General features: G+C 36.0%; 1 protein-coding gene across 1 annotated transcript; it reads right to left on the bottom strand.

The window, feature by feature from the left end:
* Nucleotides 1–20,427, bottom strand: LOC121431311 (EGF-like repeat and discoidin I-like domain-containing protein 3). The gene is made up of 12 exons (XM_041628822.1): nt 20,412–20,427; nt 19,077–19,189; nt 18,408–18,474; nt 16,120–16,311; nt 8,888–8,992; nt 8,301–8,459; nt 7,075–7,242; nt 5,607–5,932; nt 5,241–5,397; nt 3,630–3,850; nt 629–784; nt 1–290 (listed from the first exon to the last, which is right to left on the bottom strand). The coding sequence occupies exons 1-12, from the start codon at nt 20,425–20,427 to the stop codon at nt 147–149; spliced, it is 1,824 nt and encodes a 607-aa protein (XP_041484756.1). The 3' UTR covers nt 1–146.
* Between the last annotated feature and the right edge of the window lie 1,484 nt (nt 20,428–21,911).

Raw genomic sequence — 21,911 nt, 5'->3', positions numbered from 1 at the left:
CAGGTGTTTCTGCATTGAAGTGTGTGGGTACAGGCGTAGGGATGCGTCCATGAATATCCGGATGTGCCTGGAAAACAACAGAAAATACTATCAAAGAGCAAAAGGCAATGGAAACTTTAAATGAGTAGTTATGGTTGTTGACTAGATTAGTTGTTTATACCGAGTACTTCAAATCTCATAGACGGGTTCTTCCGATACTTCACAGGATGAAATCGGACAAAGCGTGCAGTAACGGGATGAGGGAATAATGTCGTCACATACGAGTTTCCATCAAAGTTTCCTGGATATGTCTGATGTAGAAAACACACGAGAAAACAATAACATACATGTATTATATTAGCATCATTGTTGATTTTATAGTAATGATAATCACACACTTCCTTAAAACAAAAATTCTATGGTTAGCATCATCAATTTTATTTTGAAAAATCGATATCCGTACCTTATTTCTTATTTCATTTAATTTTTTTTATCAACAGTAGTCCTGATAAAAATAGAATCTAAATTAATGCAAACTAAAAGAAGCATTCAACAAATCGAATGTATTAAAAGTGATTTAAGACCCCTGAAATCGATTTACAGCATACATTATTATCATACACATAGGCCTATTATCATTATTACTCACTTTCCTCACGCCACATTGGTCTTCCAGTGCAAAGATCCAATTGGTATTGTCCCTTGAGTATGAGATATGTAACGACGTGACCATTTGACCAGATGCTTCGCGAGCTCGTCCTTGACTGATTACACCAGTAACCAAAGTTTCATTGTTAAGTTCAACCTTTAGAAAATTCGGAATGTCGAAGAGAAGAGGATAAAATGTAAATACAACTAGAGAAAACCTCTTCACTGGTTCCCGAATGCACACATCGGCATTGTGTATACAGTGCGTATAAAAAATACACTTAGATAAAAATCCTGTAAAATTATACATTTGTAATATCCTGAAGATTTTTCCATGGTTTAACATTGGTACAGATCCATTTAAGCAGATGACGATATAACTGTCAAAAAATATTTCAGCTTGAGTGAGCACCACTTACTTTTGAAAAGTTAGTGAAAAATGATTTGCGCAGAACCTTGGAATAGTTATGCGAATAAAAGTAGACCTTAATCATGAAGAATACATGGAAATAAGCTAGTAAAATTGATTTGAAGATATCTTTTACCTTTTCTAATTGGTTTCTTTGCACAAAACACTTCGAAGAATGCCACTGCACCCCACCCCACTCCCTTACACACCGAGGCCATCGTGACGATAATTGCTTTACACTGAGCTGTGATTTACATGAAATGGCTTAGGTTTGTTTTGATTTTGTTAATCATTGTCAAGCTTGGGGAAAGTGTGGAGAAATGAGTGTTTAATGAAAAATGAAATGTAAACCCACTTTGAATACTAAAAACTAAATGAAAAATGCTGGAGATATCCGATATAATTTTTTTTGCAGATTCAGTTATGTCCTCAGATCCACCCGGCACAAAAAGGGTAAAGGTTGTGCTTGCTAAATGCTAAAAGTTTAATTTGGGTGGCAAAATTGTTACAAAATGCTTGAATGTATCTGTTTGATTTCAATTAATGAAAAGTGCAAGGGAATGTATGAGAAATGTTTCGCAGGGTAAGTTTGATTTCGCCTTTTCCAATCCACTCAGCGTGAAAACGAGCAATTCGGCGCAAACAGATTTCAGCAAGCTTTACAAAAATGGACAGTGCTCACTCAAGTGTAGCATTATGTCAAAACTTTTACTTTCATCGGAAAGGTGAGACCCAGACCCAAGATTGTATGTAAAAAAAAATTACCCACATGTTATATATTTTTTTAATTCCCAGGGCTTTTTCAAAGTGTAAACTTTTTTATACGCACTGTAGAAAAGCAATAGTCACTATACACTATGTGTGTGTATTATGAATGAAATATGACTTGAATCAATGTTGACAGCATCTTTGTCACTCATCGTCGAACTAGCTTGCATATTCATGTATAATATATAACCTTGTAATTCCAGTTTTTCATTGATTAAACGGAGGTCAGATAATCATATAAATTGGAATTGGAAGTATAAAAATGTTCATTATTACATATTACGTAATTGGTTCTCTAGATAGTTTAGTTAACATTGATCACCGATAGCATTTTTTTCATCAATTTAATTTTCAAAAAAAAATCTGTTTTTCGTTGTCAATCAATGATTCCGTATACTACACTAGCATCTGAGGAATGCAACAAATTTTAGTGCTTAATATATGCACAATTCAGTGATATGCAAATGAGAGAGTCGATGATGTCGATCACTATTTCCTTCATTTTTTTACTATAAGAAATATTTCAAGTTTCTCCATATTTCCATGTGAAAATAAGTGTTATTCCTCCCTGAACATGTGGATAATAATTGTTTCATAATTGCATATCATTGAGTTGTTCAAATAACTGTTTTGTGACAAAAAAATGAACAAAACTTTAAAATGTCATAACTTTCTTATTTTACATCCAATTTTGATAGAATTTTCAGCATTATGCTTGTCGATTGTTCTCTCGTCATTAAAATTGATTTCTGTTTAGGGTGGACTTGACCTTTAAACTGGTTTGCACTAAAATACGGTTTACGAACGTAGATAAGAGCGGGCTCTTATTTGGACTCTCGCAAAGACAAAGAATCGACTAAATACGTTACAAGTAGGAAAGTACTGAAGAACAATAAATACTAGAAAGGGGTTCAAATTATAACAGAACTGATCACCGAATCGTTTCCTTTCCCCTTATTTTTTTTCAATTACTGGGATAAAAGATTAGGGAGAGAGAAGGAAAACAGGGAAACCCAAGGATTCGGTTGTGTTACTCTATCAGGCTTACTCCCGTTATTTAGAAATGACGTCATCTTGATGTAATCTCCTCACCCCCCCCCCCCCACCCTGTCCGAATCATGAGAATAGTGAATTTTCTTTTAAGGATGTTCAGCGACGTGGGTGTATGGCCGCGTTGTTCGTGTTATCAGGAGTCATATCCAAAATTTACTTCTTGATGTCAATCAAGAAATACGATATTTTTTTCTTGGTATGAAGAATTCAATTTTCTTATGTCAAAAAGTGAACTTTGATGTCACGAATCCTTGTTCGTATTAATGAATGTTAAAGGTCTTGCAATAATAGAGTAACGAAGTGTGACGTCATCAATTTTCACTTTTTATGTATCAGCATTTTCGATAGCATATTTCGGTAGAGCATGATGAAAACACCCCACAACCAACATTTGGTGGGAATTGGTCCATCGGGCCCCAAGTAATGACCTCATGAATACATAATTACCCCCATTAAAGTCAAAGTATTTAGAACCATACAAATGATACACTGGCTTCAATGGGGCGAATTATGTATTCATGGAGTCATATCTAAGGCCCCCATGGACCAATTCCCACCACATTTTAACTGTGTGTGGGGGGGTTCATCATGTTATACACAAAAAATTGTTTCAAACACGCTTAAATGTTTAAAGAAAATTTATGACGTCATCACTTCGGTTCTCTATACCGTGTCTCTTAAAGCCTACATATCGCAGAGCGAACACAGGCTATCGACGAAGGAATACTACAACATGAGCTAAATTATATTCAGACACGTTGAAAAAAATTACTTTCACCCATTTGTTGCTATCTGCCTTAACGGCGACCCATGCTCCGACGGTTATGCCAAGATCTTCGGGTGTATTAAGTCTGCCCCTGTAAGGTTCATGGTCGGCTGCAAAGAACGATGAGGCAGTCAAACTGCTGTCTGGTATGCGACCGTCCTCTACTCCGAGCCCCTCTCCTAGCAAAGGAGGACGACATCCAGGTTTGCCTTCAACGTTCAGTGCCGCTGAAATGAATAACAGATCAGTATAAAAGTTGATAAGGAGTCTCCAATCTCGATGATCAAAATATATGGCAGTCATTTGAATAGAATTGTATCTTAATTATAATTCATAAATGAAAACCAATTTCAAATTGGCTAATTAGTTCTTGGTACCGCCGCGCCGGTAAATTTGACTTTCAAGTTGTGCAGCGCTGATGCTGCGCTAGCACTTGTCCTGCCTGGGGCGGCGGCCGCCCGCGCAAAGGTCAACACATCACATACAGTTCTGCGCTGGAGTGGCCGTACCTCAAGTGATGTTCGTGTACAGTGTAGGTTTCACTCCACTTCACTACACCTACCCGAACATCAAGGTACAAAACTCGCTCTGATACTCCGGAGTGACAAAGGTGGGATTTTATGGGGGAAATATAAAACTCATGTAACAACATGGCCTTTTAAAGAATATCAAGCCAATCAGAACTCTGGATTTCATGCAAGTACAAAATTTCAGAAATCTCGCCTTGTACCTTGGTGGGAAAAGTGTGTGATCTTGACCCGATTAAAAGGTGTTGCATATCCAGAATGCCATTGTAAGAAAGTGGAGAAGTTCAGCTTTATGGAAGAAAATTCAGTTTTGAGGCACATTTTCAGGCCAAAAAATTACTTATTTATCAAAATATTGTATACAAAATAAATGACCAATGTGAAAGAATAACATTTACTCTATCTGATCGTGCAATGATACTTCATTTAACTAGAGGTTACATGTAAAACAGGTAAATTCTCAAAGAAAGAAAATCTCACAAATCACGAGATTTTGCAAGGAGGAGGATTCATCCACGAGATGATCTGGATGAATCTGGCCCTTTTGCTCATTAGCACAGGGACCTGCGGTCTGACGTTAATCTATTGTAGGCCCTGCATTTCGAATATCTCCAGCCAGCTGTTATAGGAGAGGCTCGCCGGCGGCTCAGGGGGCATAAAACATGTATACGATGATGACCATCAGTCGTATTGTACATGCATGTATGGTGTGGGGTGTCGCGTGAAAGAATTTAGCACACGAAAAACAGATCTATCTACTAATATGACTGGCGAACCATTTCTATTATGAATAGCGAACCTCTTCTACTATTAAGACTGGCGAACCTCATCTACTATGATTAATGGCGACTCTCATCCACTATTATGACTGGCGACCCTTATGATCAACGAACCCTTTTCCTCCTTATTACTGGCGACACACTTCCTTGATTATGACTAGCGACCCTCTTGTTGGATTATGAATGGCGACCCCCCATCGTTGATTATGACTAGCGACCTCTATGAACAAAGACCCTTATGAATAGCGACCCTTATTGCTATCATGACTAGTGGTCCTTATGACTGGCGGGTGGACCCCTTCTGTACATACCTATGACATCTGTTACAGGTCCAAACCCATATAGTTCCATCCTCATAGCTATACGGCCGTAAAATGTCTTTGGATGAATCCGAAAAAATCGCCCAACGATTGGTCTAATGAACATATGAGTCACGTAGCTATTTCTATCATCATTTCCTGGAAATACCTAGAATAAAACAATTATTCAATAAAATATATAGTTTGAAAGAAAATTGGACGGTATAGATTTGTGACAGTTTCTCACACAATGTTGACAAAATTATTGTTTGGAATATTGCTTTATTTTTGCTATTTTTTAGACAACATGACTGAAAGTTTATCATCAGATTATTTTCTACGGTTGTACGGTCATATTTTCACCCCTTTTCTCATTACCTCGACTGATCCAGTGTACACATTTAGATAATCAGTCCAAGTAATGTTGTCCAAACTAGAAGAAACGACAAATGATGTGACCCAATGATTGTAGTTGTGTCTTCCCTGAACGGTTACAGCCGTTATTATATAACTGGACTCGAACTGGACCTGCATCCATTGATACTCATCGGAATTGAATGGAATCCAGGCACCATTAAGGTTCAACCGACCATAACGACCGCAGTGCAGGTTAGCTTCATAGCAATCCGACTCAGATATTGCCGAATGCGGTAACGCACCACTTTCAAGGCCAAGAGGTCTACCAGATACATTACACGAGTTCACTGTGGTAAATGGCAAGATACACGTTATTAAATCAGGGTGTGAAAAATATTGAATAAGATAATGAATAAACTAGAATTATTGGTAATACATTGCGTCCTAATTTTCTCATTTCATTTTAGTTCACATCGTCATATCTTTTCCCACATTATACTGCGAGGACACAACATTGCTTAAAATATAGCAAGGTATTATACCTTGTGGTGCCAGTGTAGTTGGCAAGGGATGGTCAAATCTCTAGGACCATTTTAATCATATTAGGCCTAGGATTTTTCCAATTAATGAAAAAAAATAATAACAGCGATGATTATTATTCTAATATTAAAACTGCAACTTATACTGTAGTATCATACCAAAATACCCTGAACACTGGTACATGTCTACTCCTCCCCTCCCTATTTACTTCTTATCATATTGGAGCATTTAAATACATAATTGACTTAAAGGTCAAGTCCAACACAGGAAAATGTTGATTTAAATAAATAGAGAAAAATCAAGCTAGCATAACGCAGAAAGTTTCATCAAAATCGAATATAAAATAAGAAAGTTATGACATTTGAAAGTTTCGCTTATTTTTCAAAAACAGTGATATGCATGACTCGGTGACATGCAAATGAGACAGTCGATGATGTCCCTCAGTCACTAATTGGTTTTGTTTTGTTTTTGTTTGAATTATACAATATTTCAATTTTTACAAATTTGACAATATGGACCAACTTGACTGAACCATATAGCATTAATAAATGCTAATTCCATATGTTCAGGGAGGAATTATTATTGTTTCACTTGACAATGAAAAGAAAATTAGAATATTTCATATTTCATATAATGAATTAAAAAAGTAATAGTGGATGATGTCATCAGTCTCCTCATTTTCATACCGACTAGGATGTGCATATAACTGCTTTGTGAATTTTAAGCGAAAGTTTAAAATGTCATAACTTTCTTATTTCACATCCGAATCTGAAGAAATTTTCAGTGTTATGTTGGTTGGATTTTTCTCTTTTTATTCACATAAATTTTGTGTTAGGGTGGACTTGTGCTTTAAGCTGTCTCGATGATGATGGTGATGATTATGTATTTGATAACAAAATTAGTGGTAGTAATAGTATTTCGGCAATAGTCGCGTAGCAGATATACTCACCAGGGCAACATATTAGGGCTATCGTCTCGCTTTCGTTGATTCCACCAACTCTAGTCTCGAACCAGCAGTCAGTTATGTTCATGACGTCATCAGGACACACCACTGATACAACCTCAGAAGGGGGGTCGATGAAATCATACAGCGCACCGCTTACAGTAGCAAATACTCCTTGTTTGAGATGAGGGAATGTAAAGAAAGCAAATCACAAGCTTTGTCGAACAAATATACGCATGCATTCGTATTTCCGAAGCTTCGTTATTCCGAAGGTTCGGATATTCCGAAGGTTCGTTATTCCGAAGATTCGTAAGTCCGAAAACGAAGTGAGGTTCGTAATTCCGAAGGTTCGATAATCCGAAAACTAAATGAGGTTCGTAATTCCGAAGGTTCATTAGACCGAAAATGAAATGATTAACGAACGTTATTTCGTTTTCGGACTAACGAACCTTATTTCGTTTTCAGATTAACGAACCTTCGGAACAACGAACCTTATTTCGTTTTCGTACTGTCGAACCTTCGGAATAATGCCACAAATGTTCGGATTAACGAACCCTTTTACGTTTTCGGATTAACGAACATCGAGGTATAGGCAATTTACGTGTTTCGGAATTACTAACCTTCGGAATAAAGAACCTTCGGAATTACGAACCTTCGGAATATATACATATACTACATATGTACACATATACTGTATTTACATATAGAACGAGTTACTGAACACGATGCTTCCCGTACATTGAATAAAAAAATGAACGATTGTATCGTGTAAACAGTTACTACAAGAACTAATCAGCCTTCCCTTTACCCTTGAAATCATAAAATCATATTTTGATAAGATACCAGAGTCTTCAAGCGTTGAAGTATTACAGTTGTACATTAATCTTGATATATAAAACGCTCCGATCAATTCCTTGCCATAGAAACCTACTTGTTAAAATTATACTTTAAATAAAATGAGCCACTACCTTTGATTCCACGAACCCGAACCTCTTTTTCCTATTCCCCATGAATATTTTAGTAAATAGGGGCACTTGAATGAAGAGTGAACCGGCAGGCCGTACATACAAATATCAAAATGTAATGATGAGGATTATCATGATGGTGATGATGTTGATGATGATGATGTACATGATAGTGATGATGATGATGATGATGATGATGACGATGGTAATGATGGCAATGACTAGGATAACATCGATGATCGGCAAATCATATAAAGTGTTAAGTACCTTCAAATCCTAGGTACTGACAAGCCAGCTGAGACAGATTCATGTTCCATTGGTGTTGATGTATCAGGAAATACGTGTTAGAGCGCAGACGGGATGTCAGAGCAAGTGGTCCCTCGGATATATTATCACCAAGAAGCTTTACAGACAGGACTTTCGTGTCTATACATATTGATACAAAACTACAAAAACTGAAAGATATGTTAATAATAGCACCTTTGACATTATGGTTAATGGATTGTTTGGTGTGAACGTAATATAGAAATCTAAAACCAAAATTCTTTTAAGAAAGTGGATTTTGTGTTTGCTATACCGAATGAGCGAAGGAAAATGACACCACATAAATCAGACAAAAAAAATCCTATATTGGGACACAATAAATCACCACGCCAAACTGAAGACGTTAATTGTGCCTCGTAGATTCAGTATTGAAATTGAATGGGATTTATTTATTATTTTTTATTATTAGCTCATGGACGACGAAGTGTATGATATAATATTGCAAGTAAATTGATTCACATCGTGGCAAAGGAAATAAAGGCTACAGTTATGGCTATGAATATGTTAGGATTAGGGTTGTGGTCACTTACCATTCTCGCATTTGTTACCATGGTAACCATCGAAGCAGAGACAGGAGAATCCAATTTCTGTTTCCTCGCAAGTTCCTCCATACTGGCAGGGATTCGAAAGGCATGCTGCAAAAGCAGAACGAAAGATAGAAAAGAATTATATTGTTTGTATGACATTTAAGAATTTGTGTGCTGAAAAATACACCATGCCCATAACAAGTAGCACAACGAACATTTAGATTAAACTGGTTAGAAATAATATCATATGAAAATCTTTTTCAATTGTTGTATGATCATATAGCAACCATGTCTCCGGACTCGACCATTACATTCGCTAACCTCCCTTGCATAACAGTTGACACTGATTTAATGCAGGAGGGGGACTGATTCATATGACTCCACTTAATGTCTTATCAGGAGTCTGATACCTCCATGCTACCCACGATATGACACTTCTTGTTTTGAAGTAAACGTCACATAATTTCCCCCCCCCTCCGAAAAACGACAATAATCATAATAAGTAAATGAACTTGAAACAAAAATAACAATAACATCAAATAAATACACTTATTGATTGACTGATTAATTCATTAATCACAAAATAAATAGACAATTATTCATTTGCAAACCGTGTCTTAGTATGCCATGTAAACACATTTCATAGTAAGTCTTCAAATTGATAACTAAAAAAATAATGGGCCTATCATTAATTATCGAATATTGCTGTCCCTAACATATTTACAAATTGTAACATTGACTTAAAGGTCAAGTCTACCCGCATACATTCGTAATATTCCGAAGGTTCGTTATTCCGAAGATTCGTATTTCCGAAGGTTCGTAATTCCGAAAGTTCGTTAGTCCCAAAAATAAATGAGGTTCGTATTTCCGAAGGTTTGTTAATCCGAAAAAGAAATGAGGTTCGTAATTCCGAAGGTTCATTAGTCCGAAAAAGAAGTGATTAACTAACCCTATTTCGTTTTCGGACTAACGAATCTTCGGAACATCGACCCTTATTTCGTTTTCGGATTATTGAACCTTCGGATTAACGCCACAAATGTTCGGATTAACGAACCCTTTTACGTTTTCGGATTAACGAACATCGAGGCATAGGCATTTTACGTGTTTCGGAATTACGAAGTGTAACCAAGTCTACCCCGGAAAATTTTATTTGAATAAATAGAGAATAACCAAACTTGCATAACGCTGAATAATCCATCAAAATCGGATTAAAAGGAGAGTTATGACATTTTTAGTTTTGATTTTTTTTTCACAATTCAGTGACATGCAATTTAGACAATCGATTATGTCCTTTAAACTAGTTCTTCATTTTTTATTATTTGAATTAAACAACATTTCATTTTTTACATATTTAACAATGAGGATAAAATTGACTGAACCATGTAGTATTGAACATTGCTAATTCCACATGTTGAGGGAGGAATTAATCGTTTTTCACTTGATAATGAGGAGGAAATTAGAATATTTCATATAATAAAATACAAAGGAAATAGTGAGTGTATGACGTAATGCTGTCTCAGGGTGACCAGATTTCACAAAATGAAATACGGGACAAACGACAAAAAAGATCAACAAAGAAGGCTATATACACAGTGATGTTAGCCTTGTGAAAAAAAATATAAAGAATTGGAATGGAGGGTGAACGAAAGAATGAAGGAGAGAAAGAAAAAAAACGAAAGGAGATGAATTGAGAAGAAAGAAAAAAATGAAGGGGAAAATGAAGGGAAAAAAGAATAAAAGAAATAGAATAAAAGAGTCAACGTCATTCTTTGAATTGATGTAGAAAGAAAGAAAGGGAAGATGAATAAATGTGTAAATTCAAAGACAAAATAAATGAGAAAAAAGGAAGAGGAAAGAAAAAATGAAGGAAAGTCATGTTTTCTTCATTCTTTGAAAGTAAGAAACAAAGAAAGAAGAAAAACAGGAAGGGAAGAAGGAAGGAAGAAGGGAAAAAAGGAATAAGGGAAAAGAATAAAAGGAATAAGGGAAAAGAATAAACGAAAAATAAACTAAAGAATGAAAGAAAGAAAGAAAGAAAGAAAGAAGAAAGAAAGAAAGAAAGAAAGAAAGAAAGGAGGAAAAAGAGAGAGGAAAGAATGAAGGGAGGAGAGAATGAAAAAAAAAGAAAAAAATGGAAGGAGAGAACGGACGAAAAGAAAACGGAGAAGGGGAGAAGGAAGCAAAAAAAAGTTTAAGGAAAAAAGAATGAAGGAAATAAAACTTTGAAAAAGAAGGCAGGTAAGAGAAATAAGGAAAGAAAGAAAAATGAACAGAGAGAGAGAGAGAGGAAGGATCATAAAAGAAAGATAGGAAATAAAGATAGATGGAACCAAACAGGGCAAGCAGGAAGGATATATAGAAGGATAGAAAAGAAAGAAAAGTTTAAACTTCAAGCAAACAAAAAAATCCAATCATCTCACAAAAATCATGATATTTGGTGCTTTTTAAATATATCTTTCAAATAAAAAATAAAATGTTTCAGAAATGAATACAATTTCAAAGTGAGACATTGTCAACTTAAAAATTAGATGAAACATCGCGGCATGATACACAACAAGACTCAAAACGAAAGCTGTAACAACTAGATCTAGTTATGAAAACTCATAAAACTTCTTTCTTCGATCACATCTCCAAATCAGTAACCTGAGAATCCATAATATAATACAATTTTCCGCCGATTTTGTGATTATTTTGGTGGAAAAACTGTTTATCATGTCATTGTTTGCACCATTGAGAATCTGCTCCGATCCTAATTGCCTATAGCCAGTACCTGCCGCACACAGGCGGGAGGCCAGTTTGCAATGTATTGGGTTAATTAGCAAGAAAATCACCGAAGAACTTGCAAAGGTTTAATTATCAATTTTAATGTTGCCTCTGTTTCGTTATCCGTTATCTGTTGGTTACTTGATGAAAATTCGTCAATTTTAAATGTATTTACTACATTTTGTTCAATATTCTGAAATACGGGACAAATAGGCGTCCCGGGAAGGGTTTGTCGGGACGCCGGGACACAGGAGCAAAATACGGGACGATCCCGGGAAATACGGGACATCTGGTCACCCTGTGCTGTCTCCTTATTTGCATACCGACCACGATGTACTAAATAACTGTTCTGTGAAATTAAGCAAAACTTTTAGATGTCTTAACTTTCCTATTTACATCCGAATTTAATTCAAAAGATAATAATAAGTGTTCTACTTGTTGGATTTTTCTGTTTTTATTCAACTCAACTTTTTGTTGGGGTGGACTTGTTATTTAAGCGACAAACGGGATATTTCTATCAGGTCAGTTACCATTATTACAATTATTTAAACGTCTTCTTATGTGGATAGGGCCCGAGTAAAATTAATGTTACCGTAGTATTGAAGTATTGGCGTATATGAATACTGGATGGTCAAAAAACCTTTTCAAGGTGTCGCAGGAAGTACATGGGATTGCCAAGAAAAACATCGACTTACTCTTCAATATTACCATTCGCAGTTTAAGTGGAGGGTAACGTTACAATAAAATATATAAAAGAAAGGCACGATTAAGAAAAGGTACAAATGACAAAAAATTTAAATTTAAGACTCTATTCAGTGTGTTTGATTGTAATTTGTGTTGCATTTTAACAAAAAAAAATAGAAATGAAAATTTACAGAACATAGGAGAAATAATAGGGCCTACAACCAAGGAGACAGGAAAGCACTATCATGAGTAACAATGCTTGAATGAATGTCATCTGTAAATATTGGTAAAGGAATGATCATTATTCTGGAAAGGTGTCCGTATGACATTAAGGGTAAAGAGCAAATCTATAAAATATTCACGTCCGACCCCATGTATGTGAGACCTTCATGAAATATTCTGTCTCTGATATCCGGTTTTTATGACAGTCTGCAATTTTCTCGAAGGACCATGACTTGGTAAGTCTACGGAGTGAATTAAGAAATGGGAACAATGGGGTGGAACGTGAAAAAGGGTTGAATATTTTATGGAATCACCTCAAACATAACATTATATCATCTGGTGAAGAGGCAAATGTACGAAAAAGTATTTGACATTGACTAATAATCAATTTAGTAATTATTCGTCTCGGGTTAACACAACCAGGTCTGATGACAATACAGACAACACTATACAAGATCAGACGATTCAGCTACACCCTGAATGAAAAAACGGCAGTAGTGGACCATGACCCGGAAGAGAAAAAGCATTGGAGGGCACAGCATTGTTTACAAATAATACAGTACCCCTCCAATCATTTTGTCTTCTTCGGGTGACGGTCCGCCACTGAAAAAAAAGGTGATTAATCATCACTCTTCGGGTCTCGTGTCAATTATATTGAATATCGACGTGTATCTTGTTAAAAACCTATACAATGCCGTAATCATATTAACGCATGAGACAAGTGATCTGCATCAGAGAACATTATCTTAATTAATCAATCATCCTTTCATGGCAAGTTGCGTCGTCTTGATGAAGAATGCATGAGTATACATACTAGAAAGAACAGTGTCATTCGACATCTCAATAGCATGAAAAATCGAAAAGGTGAAGTACAGATCTGAATATTCTATTGCTGCAAAACATAAGATCGTGCACCATTTTCAAAAGTTTTTTGTCATCTAACTTGTATAAATCCGTATTTACCTTGTAAATTAGTTTTGAGTACCCAACAAAAACATAAATTAAATACATAAATATATACAATTACAAATACATACATATATACAATTACAATGAGAGGATCAGCCTCGATGCTCCCATTTTACACAAAAATGTCATTTTAGTGCAAAAGAATCTTAACAGAAAGCTTTAAATAATTGTTCAAAGAGGGGTATATTTGATGTAAAAATTCTTTATCCAGCTATAATTATGTTTTATTTCACATCCTATACTTCCTTGAATCACTGTACTGTTCAGTGTAAGATGCAAGATATGCTTACGCTTATGTTCCTTTTTCAGTGTTTGGTCTCTCTCTCTCTCTCTTCCACTCTCTCCATCACTATGTTTTTTAAACTAATCATCATGGAAAATTGAGACATTTAAATTTGGTTTTCCATGTGTGATTATAAGAAAATAGAAGTAGAGTAGAGAACCCCGCTCATATAGCAAGTGTAGCTATCATATTTCCAAAAATGACTCTATTTCGTTTTCACGTTTCTGTTTTAACACCAATCTTAACTTCAAGTGCAAACGGAAATCGCATGAAGACGGGTAGGAAGCCTGGCAACATAATCACCTTTTCATTTAATAATATGTTGTTTTGAAATACAATTTACCCAGTTTTGTATGTTAATTCTCATTTCAATCAATTTTACTTTCAGTTTGCATATTAAACAATACGTCACATGAATAGCATTTATGATGCGCCGATTATCTAGTTGCCTTTTCTGTATTAGTCCGGCTTTAGCTCCCCCCATCTCACTAGGATGGCGATCATGGCGACCATGGCGACCATGGCGATCTGTCTAAATCCCGCAAAGCGTAGCAGAATCGTCCTCGAATTCTATTTTTAGCCTGCGAGGCGATTGCACTACAACTTCACTGCGACGGACCTGCGCTGAAGGCGATGATAATACGCTGGTAGTACGACGCTGCCACTCTCTTGCCACGATTTGAGGCAGATGTGATGCGCTGCTTCTGCGATCAAAGCGACCGTACAACGAGGCCCATACGCTAATTAGGACCTCGGTACGGTGGTGCTACGAATGGAACGATTGTGTTACGTTCATGATGGGTTCTTGAAACGATTTCAAGCAATCAGCATATTGATCGCGGCACATGAGACATTTTTCAGTCGATTGCCAACCTCCGACCAAGATGGATGTCCAGAATTTGGTTGGACTTATACATCTTAGCATTATACAACAACTTCAATTAGAAGTTGAATACGAGGACCTGATACGAGGACAGTACAAGGAGGAGGCCAAAAAGATACTGGGTCCGATCCTGGCTGTCACTTAAGTCATAATTATATTAAAATTTCACTCAAAAGATGTCGATGAGCCTAATAGTTAATATGAAGGATGCATCCAGAATTTCATAAAAGAGCATAAAAATGTTTTATATTTTGTTTATTTTTTTCCACAAAAGTGTGTCACTCAAAATTTTTAGGTAAATTCCTTTCAAATTTGCTTTCAAGAAGTAGTCTACTGATGTGAGAGCACTCATAAGGGGGGGGCACAATGCCAGAATCCCCATAAAGTGTGCTTTCCCAATCAATACATCAGTGATCGAATCATTAAAAATTTAATATTGTTTACTGTCACTGTAGTTAGAATTCATTCTATTTTTAAAACATATTCAATTTATATATTTTTGCGGAGGTAACCCATTTCGTCATCAAGACATGCGAGCGTCTTTTTTTTCTCTCTTTCAAGCTGGCTCAGCAGTTAGATTTTCATCCTCCTACTATACCTCCTCCTCCTCCTCCTCTTCCTCCTCCTCCTCTACCACCACCAACATCAGCCGCGCAGCAAAAGCGCAACGCGAATGCCTGCAGCGGGCTGAGAACGTGTGCCACATGCCACCCAAAGGGAAAGCGTCGTGGTGGAAACGGTGTGAAGCGTGTCGAGCGCAAGGCAGTCGCCTCGTAAACGGAAGCAGCGTAGCAGAATTGTCTTGGGAACGGGCCTGAAAAACACGGGCGATCGGTGCCGCTTTTAATGCGCTTCTACTACGCTTTGTGCGTTGGAGCTTCGTTACAGCTAGGAATATGTCGTTTGTAATACGCTCTTGACTCGATTATGATGCGCTTTAGCACCTCCGCGATCTCGCTACGTAAGTTTTGAACATGTTCAAAATTTTGTGGCGACCAGGAAGATGGTGGCGATCCTTGCCGCTTCAGAAAAGATCAAGGTACGACGGAGAAGATTGAAAAGATCAAGCCACGTTCAAGCTACGATATACCACGCTTTGTCGATTTTTGACGATCGCAGCGGAATCGCCATCTAGTGAGATGGGGGTATTCGAGGATTAATCTTGCCGGTTACCTATTCACCTCATCTGGGTTGAGTGCAAGACAATGTGAATAAATGAAGGAAAACACTCCATGAATGGGATTCGAACCTGCGTTCCTATGATTACAAGACGAGGGTCTTAACTACAAGATGACAACGCCTCCACAATAACAGAATATACTCTGATAATAGAATGATATTTTGCAATAACAGAAACATATGTTTATGAAGGGGGTGAACAATTCATACAACATTTTTTTTTCAATAATTAAATGTCCAAATTATATGTACCTGGTTCGGTGCAAAAATAATGACGAGCATCCTCAGAAATCTCATGATCTTTGGATATCTCTTGAGTTATCCAATCCAGATCAGGTGTTAGGGGTTTCGGTATGTATTGCACAGTTTCGCCATTCTCTCTAGTAATGATTGGACATGACGTCATGGTCACGTGAGGGCACACATCTTGGACGTCAAGCGATGCTACAATGAAATTATGAAGGGATAAACAGGTGAATTTTAAGATATGGTAGTTGTCATTTGCTTGACTTCAAAGTTAATTTTCAAATTTCCATTTTCCAATTTCTGGCCTTTCGGTTTTTATAAAGCCAGGTAATGGTTAGGGTACCCCCCCCCCCTTTAACGCATGTTGTGCATATCAATAAGGCCTATTAATCTATGGGGCGGTGTGAGTCTCTTGGACAAAATTTACCGATTCATCTATATATTTATTTATTTATCTTTATATTTGTTTACTTATTTACTCATTTATTTCTTTATTCATTTCCGTTCAATCATTTTCGTATTAAATGTCAAAGATGGTTTGAGTAAAAGTAAGGAATAATATTGATTTCGAATCATGTCACCGCAATTAAGATTATTGTCATCTAACCTCAATAGAAAGGCTGATGAACATCAATATTTAATGCCGAGTGAATAGATGACACTTGAAAAACGTAAATTATTGAATATCGGTTAAAACAGAGGTCTTGCGCGGCAAGCGAGTTTTATCGCGAGGTTAAGTTAATCAATGCGATATGCTTGCTGCACAATGTCATTAATTTAATAGCTTGTATCGATGTATTTCAAAGTAACTGTCAACCTATCAATTCTGGTTTCAGAAGTTTATTTAAATCCACCCCCCCCCCTGAAAAAGAAAATCCTGTGCAGCGAACCTTGAATTTAATTAAACTTAAATTGTGAGTATAACGGAAAATGCATTAAATTGTCAAGCTTACTGCTTACTAATTATGGAGTTCTTCATGAATCATTTGATCCAAATCAGTTGGAATTTACTTCAACCAACCCATTTTTTTGTCCTAGTAATTATATGTTTATTTCCCAATAGTTCAACTGTCCATGCACGAAACCACCTAAAGGTATTTACACTACCATGCACCAAAAACTTTGAAAATATGTTTAATGTTTAAAATGAATATAATAATTTTACCTATTCAATATTTGTCACGTGTTTATCACTTATATAAGAGAAATAAATATAAATTAAGCCTTTATAATAAGCATACTTGCTTATATAGCGCTTAACTTTAATCAGAAGTCCTTTAGCTCTCTATACACATTGTTTAAAAAAAACTGATTTTGCAGAAAAAAGAAGAATTTGCAGAAAGCAATAACAGAATCATTCTGTAAATTCATAAAATAGGGATTTTTCTGCAATTAAACAAAACAGGTCTGTTAAAAAAAGGGAAAAGTGTGTTTTATTAAAGGAAATGTGTAAGGCTCCATACACCAAATACCAATTTCCTGTAATTTTACATGATCTGGTAAGATTACAGGTGTTCTCGAGACTCTGCTGCAGGAACTTCTTTTATTTTAAAGGACAAGTCCACCCCAACAAAAACTTGATTTGAATAAAAAGAGAAAAATTCAACAAGAATAACACTGAAAATTTCATCAAAATCGGATGTAAAATAAGAAAGTTATGAAATTTTAAAGTTTTGCTCTATTTTGCACATCTCGGTCGGTATGCAAATGAGGGAACTGATGACATCACTCACTCACTATTTCTTTTGTATTTTATTATATGAAATATGACATATTTTGATTTTCTCGGCATTGTCATGTGAAATGAAGTTTCATTCCTCCCTGAACACGTGGAATTCCATTATCCTAGCATTTTGTGTTTCAGGCAAGGAGGTCCTAATCATCAAATTCGTAAAAATTTAAATATTGTATAATTCAAACAATAAAAAACACACGAAATAGTGCGTGAGTGACATCATCGACTCTCTCATTTGGATGTAAATGGCTCGTTCATATAACTATTTTGTTAAAAATAAGCGAAACTTTGAAATGTCATAACTTTCTTATTTTACATCCGATTTTGATGAAATTTTCAGCATTGTGCTTGTCTAATTTTTCTCTATTGATTCAAATCAACATTTTTTAGGTGGACTTGACCTTTAAGGATAAATTTTCTAACAGTGCAGTAATGCAACAAAAAATCGGCATTGATATTAACTTGACGTTACCACGGATCCAACATCATGCCTAGTTCAAATGAAATAGGGAATAGGTCTGATATAACCTGTTTAATATAGAAAGATTTTCAGTTATACCTGTTGCACAAAATGTGATCGCGGTCACGAGCATGATGAAGAAAGTAACTGTCCCTTGACCAGTTTCCTGAATATCACAAACATCAAATGATTTATTTATGAATGCATGTATACATCTAAATTATCATTCCAGTCAGGTATGTCTGAGAACGCTGTTGCACCACAAATTGTCACCCAGCACAAATTGTCACCCCGCGACAATTTCTGCAAAGTCTGACACCACAAATTGTCGCCTCGCGAAAATTTGGGCTGCACGTGCCAGACTCAATTTTAAGCATATTGCGCCAATAAGTGTCGGCAAAAAGAAACTTAGAACCACATACCGGGACCAGAACCACATACCGGGACCACATATTGTCGCCCAGCACACTAATTGTCTTCAACCACCAGTCTGGTGTGTAGTGTATGTGCGTCCTGGTGTGTGTCGTTATTTGTTATAAGGTTGTGTGCGTTATGTTAGAGGTAAGTGTTGTGTTTGGGTGAGGGTGGGTGTGTGTGTATGTGAGGGTGTGTGTTTGTGTGTGCTTGTATATGTGTGTATTATTATTATCATTATTATCATATATTATTTTTGTAGTTTCCACTTGGTCTAGCAGTTTCAGTTGGTCAAACTCTCTGATCGTCTATTATTAGCTAAACCCATTTGCTCTAGTAACAGTTTGTTCTTACTTCCACCTGTTCTTTTGTATAGGACTTGGTCGAATTCTTACTTGGTCCCATGACCACTCGGTTCGAGTAGCCAAATGGTCTAATCGCCTTTTCGTCTAAACCCCATATAAATCCTAATAACCATATCCCAAATAATGTAAATCTTAGACCAAATAGAAATTAGACCAAATGGAAATTAAACGGAATGGTAAATAGGCAAATGACAATTACACCAAAAGGTAAACTGGTCGTAGACGAAATGGAATTAGACAATGTATAGGATGAGGCTAAACTGCCATTAGTCAAATCGGGTTAAGACCAACTGGTAATTCACTTTTAGGGGATGCTGATATAGGGAACAGCAGCAGAGCCAGTGGAAAATTCGGTTTTACCCACTTGATCGTACAACAGTTGGACTAATTCTCCTTTTGTCTATTAACAAATGGGCTTAACCCATTTTGTTAACTAATAATTATATCTAATTTGCAATTGGTCTAATATATACCTGGGGCCCGTTTCATTAAGGACTTGCAACTATTGTAACTTTGGCATTGTGGCAACTACAACGGTAACAGGGCTCAGCAGCCAATTACAATCACGGTTGCCATGGTAGTTGCCATAATGGAAAAGTTACAACAGTTGTAAATTTTTATGAAACGGGCCCCTGGTCTAATTCTCATTTGGTCAAATGAAAGCACGTCTTGGTCAAGCTCCTGGCTATATTCCAGGATTTTTCAGTTGTAAATCCAGTCATCATCATGATCATGGTGGCAATATGGTGTAGTTTAATGGATTATCTGCTTTTACAGTTCCCATCCTTCTAAACAAAAGTAATGCTATCGAGCATAAATTTGCGTTTGCGTGACCCCCAAGACCTGAAATAGCTTAGCCCTGGAAGATAGGAAAGAACCATCTGTAAAATAACTTTGCATCAAAACTCACAAAACATCAACAAACATTTTATGAGTCGTGTGATGCAGTAAAGGCTTACTCTAGTGAATAGCTTCTGCACTCTATAATTCTGTACAGTACCTTACTATTAATCATTATCATCATTATTATTATTATTACTATTGTTAATCTTATTATTATTATCATCATCACCATCATCATTTACAGATAGAGTTTAGGTACTCAATCTTTGCAAATGTGTGGTGATTACGATTAGAGACTGAATCTTTCAAATCAGCATTCAATCGCCTGTACGATTGGTTAAGAAAGTCTCGCGGAAATACACGCAAATATAGACACTGGAGGCAGTGTCTATTGGTAACATTATTATATAATCTCTTTTAGTTTCCACTGGTTAGAAACTCTATTGGATTTGGTCGACAAATAATTTAGAAATCTGCTTACCTCGATTAAATTCCATTTCTGTGTCCCATGTTTAGACATGATGCTCCGCTGGATGCTTAAAGGCTTCTAATCCTCAAGCCTGTTGTGTTGGTAGTTACGGTAGCTCCTATCATGCATATGTTAGGCCTATACAATGGGAGCTCCAAACTTGATTGATGAATGATATTAGATTGGAGAAAATTAATTTTGGAGCTGATGCATGTGAGCAGATGTGTAGAGGTCGCTCATCATCTTTAAATTCCAGGAAAATTACCCATTTGGTGATTGAACCCCTGAATGACCTTAAAAAAGTGCAAAAGAATTTATTTTGTAAAGAATTTCTCAAAATGATCTACTGAAAGTCCCCAAAAAGTCGAAGGGTTGCATGGAAAGACGTCTAATTGTCAGAAATTCAAATAGCTGCCATCTTGACAATTATACACGATTTGTTAGTACAGGCACTGACCTGATCATATCCATTTTGCAAATTACTGCTGAAGCATGACACTATCACCGTTGTCATAGGATTCATTTTAAATAAATTAAGACATCAGTCTGATTATCTCTATAGAGGTCAATGACCTCAAAGCGTAAGAATGTTAATGCTTTGCATCATTATTTAATGGTAAAAATGGCTATGTTGTAAGAAGATACTGTTAGGATCTCTTCATATTCCAGCGATATACAAGGACACTTGGTGAGTATCCTAGGTTTTGTCCTTCGAGCAAACAGTCAAAAGGTAATCTACCTTAAAACATGAGGATATTGCTACTTGGCATCAAAGAGTTCGTTGTTTTACTAAAATGAAAAGCTGTTGTTTCTTTTCTTTGCCGATAGCCAGATAATTTGCGATATACTCTTAAAACTTATGCACCTTATCCGCCTACCATTCCTGTCAAAATGAATGAATTATGTTCTTTTATTGTTTTAATTTTACAGGAAATTTTTAATTTTTGTTATAGAAATTTATTTTACCCCTGACCTTCCAACAAGATATTATTTTGAAAATCAAGAATGCTTTTAACAGTGTCCCGTTAAAAATGAAATCTTCCTTGAGAGAGTGAAGTGATTGGTTGCAAAAACCCACGCTTCATTTTGTTCTCTTATACATGATATAGGTCAACATAATCGGAAGAACATAGGCCTAATTTTTATTTTGGTCAGTGATTTGTATGTTTCTCAGGAAAAGATATGGAAATTTGATTTTTTTTTCTCTCTCTTTCTCTTTTGCACTCATACAAAGGTGCATTCTAATTTTATTTTATTTTACTTTACTTTATTTTATTTCATTTGATTTGCTTTTGCTTTTATTTTATTTATGTATTCACATCAGTATCAGAACTTCAAAATATACAATATACAAAGGTAATATATAACAAACTAAAGTAATAGCCATAATAAAGGCAGTGAAATTAAATATCAATAAGATGCATAATACATTTTACAACATGATAATTTCTAAAGGAAGACCGCCATCGTTTAGGCTTGATGCAATACATGTACATCTTCAGGAACGTTATG

The sequence above is a fragment of the Lytechinus variegatus genome, chromosome 17 (assembly GCF_018143015.1).
Source record: "Lytechinus variegatus isolate NC3 chromosome 17, Lvar_3.0, whole genome shotgun sequence".
NCBI lineage: Eukaryota > Metazoa > Echinodermata > Echinoidea > Temnopleuroida > Toxopneustidae > Lytechinus > Lytechinus variegatus.
This window is presented reverse-complemented; position numbering and strand designations above follow the sequence as displayed.

Bases quoted from the DNA above. Each gene is read 5' to 3' on its own strand.
- LOC121431311 (XM_041628822.1), bottom strand. The intron at 5,933-7,074 runs GTGAGTATATCT...CATTTACCACAG, and splicing joins AGCCCTAATATGTTGCCCTG to TGAACTCGTGTAATGTATCT. The intron at 3,851-5,240 runs GTATGTACAGAA...TATTCATTTCAG, and splicing joins ACCTGTAACAGATGTCATAG to CGGCACTGAACGTTGAAGGC.